Source organism: Oratosquilla oratoria, chromosome 40, assembly GCF_046742065.1.
Source record: "Oratosquilla oratoria isolate Oo_2021 chromosome 40, ASM4674206v1, whole genome shotgun sequence".
In the NCBI taxonomy this organism is placed as follows: domain Eukaryota; kingdom Metazoa; phylum Arthropoda; class Malacostraca; order Stomatopoda; family Squillidae; genus Oratosquilla; species Oratosquilla oratoria.
In genome coordinates, this window is record NC_134816.1 from 19,751,233 (window position 1) to 19,754,808 (window position 3,576).

Here is a 3,576-nt window from a genome sequence, read left to right on the forward strand (position 1 = left end):
TCGGGAATTCCCATCTGGGTTTTCTCATGACCCTGAGTCGATTTATTCTATCTTTTTCTTCTCTCTCTCTCTCTCTCTCTCTCTCTCTCTCTCTCTCTCTCTCTCTCTCTCTCTCTCTCTCTCTCTCTCTCTCTCTCTCTCTCTCTCTCTCTCTCTCTCTCTCGAAGTTTTTCTTAACATACTGAGCACAATTCTATATTTTTCTTCTAGCATCTTGGCCACAAGTTTTTATTTACATTTTTACGGTGTTTCAAGGATGGCTGTTTTTTTTTTTTTTTTTTTTTTTTTTTTTTTTTTTTTTTATCGAAGCGAGGGTTTGATTTGGTCCCCACTTATTTTATTTTCGAAAAAGCAAAACAAAACAGTAACGGTGTACACATAACTTAGCATGGTAAACAATTTCCTTCCTATTATTCCGTTAGCCAATCATTTGCTTTTTGTCAATTGGAAACTAAATACTTAAATGCTTCAATAGTCTAAGCAATCAATTCAAGTTAATCAAGAAGTAAACTAGCAATACTGCTAGAGCATGACAGTGATTGTTATTGATATTACTAACCTAAATTGTTATTGATATTACTAACCATTGTAGGAGAGAGGCCAAACAGTGCTGTTGCAGTCGTTGCTACTTTTATTCATTACTAACCATATGTAAAAACCCACGGAACAAATTGAAAAAAGGTTCCGATACATACATACATACATACATACATACATACATACATATACCAAAAGCTTTTTCACCCTACATGGGGGGTAGCCAAAAAGAAAAAGGCATAAAAACCACTCCCACCTATTTCATTTCCTATATATTCCACTCCCCTCCACCCTCCTCCCTCCCTCTTATCTTGGCACCTCCTGGATGACGGGTCATCCCTGCATCCTCTCCACTGTCCTGGGTCAGAAGCAGTGTCGCAAGACACAGCACATTCACAGCAAGGCTGCTTCATAAATTCGGCGACCCCCTCCCCCTCTCCGTCCTCCCATGCAGGGAAGGAGAAGACGGGGAGAAATCCCTTCGGGCTGCGTCAAACTTTTTTTCTCATACATACTTCCTCACCCCCATCCCCCACCCACTCCCCCTCATGCATCACAGCATCATCTATAAACAACCGCTCTCCATTCCCCCCCGATAATTTGTATAAGAAAAAAAGGACCCTTGGCGCAACTGACAGGGTTCTGCTCCACTAGGGGTTTCTCACTTCCCACTCCGTGGGAGTTGGCTGGTAAGAGTTAAATTTAGATGTTTTGACAGTCGTTCTGATTTCCCACCAGATGCTTGAAAGAATTTCCGGTTCTATAAAATTTAGACCGAAAGCAATTGTCTTTCTCTTATTTAAATTACTAAGGCCCTATTCACATTAGTGGTTCGATCCGCGCGGAAACCGCGGTGGTATCACAAAATCAAGGATTATATGCGCGGTTGTGTGTGAACGCCTCCATTAACTTACATTGTAATTAAACCGCCGTGGTTCAAACCACGGCGGTTCAAACCGCTAGTGTGAACAGGGCCTAAAAATCAGGCATCTAAAATGCAAATGCACACTTTTCATCATCAAATGTTCTTTTCTTTAGTGAATTCTGTACAAACTAGACAGACTCCGGTGAACAAAAACAACTATTTTTTCAGTGGGAAGAAGAGGAAGGTGGAGAGCTTACGGCAGGAGGCGCTTAGCCGTCACCTTTTCCCAATGCGCTTTGGGGACTGTTGGCGCAGGTAACAGTCACTGCTGAGAAACGAAGTGCGGGATTCGAACCCACATCTCGTTAAACGCGAGACCAGCACGCTTCCGCTTACGCCACCAGTGCTGTTCGAGGGCGGCTATCATCAAAGATAATGTGAGTTCGTGACTTTCAGGTCGGTTTCCATGACAACGACGACCGCCTGGATGACCTGTCCCTTGATGCTTTCGAGAACCGTTACAAGAAGTGCCTCGAGTTCTTCATCAAAGATAATGCGAGTTCGTGACTTTCAGGTCGGTTTCCATGACAACGACGACCGCCTGGATGACCTGTCCCTTGATGCTTTCGAGAACCGTTACAAGAAGTGCCTCGAGTTCTTCAAAAGGGCCGAAGACATCGAGCCCAAACTAACCGACCACGCCGATAAGATCAACCTCCGTGTCTTCAAGGCCGAGATGCAGACCTTCATCGAAGGATATCCCTTCAAGGGGTAAGGAAGTCCTTCCAAAGTGTTCTTGAGAAAGTGTCTTAGGTCCTGTTCACACTAGCGGTTTGAACCGCGCGGAGACCGCGGTGGTACCACATAGTCAAGGAAAAACTGCGCGGTTGTGTGTGAACGCATCCATTGACGTACACTGTAGTTGAACCGCCGCGGTTGAAACCGTTAGTGTGAACAGGGCCTTACTTCAAATACGAGGCAGAAAAACGATGACTGACCTATAAAATGGCTAGAAATGATACTATATATGAGTCTTCCACCTTGCCTATTTATTCATTTATTCATTTATCTATATATATATATACTTATTCATTTATTTGACTATTAATTTATTCACTTATTTATTTATTTATTTATTTATTTACCTTTATATTGATCTATTTACATATTTATTTACACATTAATTTATTCCTTTGCTTGTTTATCTGTTCATCTATACTTTTTTCTTTTATTTGTTTATTTACAAATGTAACAAAATGTTAATTCTTGGTTTAGCTTTGAAAAGGTTCGAATCCTGAGCAAGAATCCAGCAGGGTTTCAAAGCTACATTTACATCAAATCATTACTGAATATTCATCGTATCTTTTTGGCTACATTTCCTTCAGATATTTGTTCCCCATTAACTTCAACGAAGGAATCCACGTCGACTTCGAAAAGTTGATATCTTGGATGGTGTTTGAAACTCCAAAAGACTACGAGAAAATGCTTTCTCGTTTGGGTCATATCCCAACACAAATTGACCAGATTATCGCCCTTATGCGCAAAGGCGTCGAAGAGGATTTGGTCAACCACGCCATCTCTATGGTGAGTAATGTTGTGTGTGTTTGTGTATTCACCTTGGATCTGCTGCAGTCTCTGTCGAGACAGCCAGACACCACTCTACGGCAGTGAGCTCAGAGCTCATTATTTGCCGATCTCTGGGTAGGTCTGAGACCACTCACACACCACACACCGGGACAGCAAGGTCACAACTCCTTGACTAACGCCCCGTACCTACTCACAGCTAGGTGAACCGGGGTTACACGTGAAAGGAGACAAACCCAACTTATCTCCGCCCGGCCGGGGAATCGAACCCCGGTTCTCTGGCTTGTGAGGCCAGTACTTTACCAATCCACCACCGAGCCGTGTGTGTGCGTGTGTGTGTGCGTGTGTGTGTGCGTGCGTGTGTGTGTGTGTGTGTATTATATATATATATAATTCAATTTTTAATTACCTTATATAATAATTTTGTCTCTTTTATTCATTTTCATTTTATATGTTTTCTCTTTCATTATTACCTGTTACTCCTCTTGATTTATACATTTACTTATTTATTCGTTTATTAAAGTTTGGAGTTCCTTACTACGTGAATGAGACACTCATTGTTTGCACAGGAGGCTTATCTTTGTGGTAAC

At 42.0% G+C, this 3,576-nt stretch overlaps 1 protein-coding gene across 1 annotated transcript in view; it reads left to right on the top strand.

Annotated features, from left to right (window-relative positions):
* Positions 1–1,949: 1,949 nt before the first annotated feature.
* LOC143020657 (uncharacterized) overlaps positions 1,950–3,576 on the top strand; it is a 9,989-nt gene continuing 8,362 nt past the window's right edge. Inside the window, exons 1-2 of the mRNA XM_076177177.1 lie at positions 1,950–2,173; positions 2,788–2,986. Of these exons, the coding sequence (XP_076033292.1) occupies positions 1,956–2,173; positions 2,788–2,986 (417 nt within the window). The 5' untranslated portion in view covers positions 1,950–1,955. The remainder of the gene's footprint in view (positions 2,174–2,787; positions 2,987–3,576) is intronic.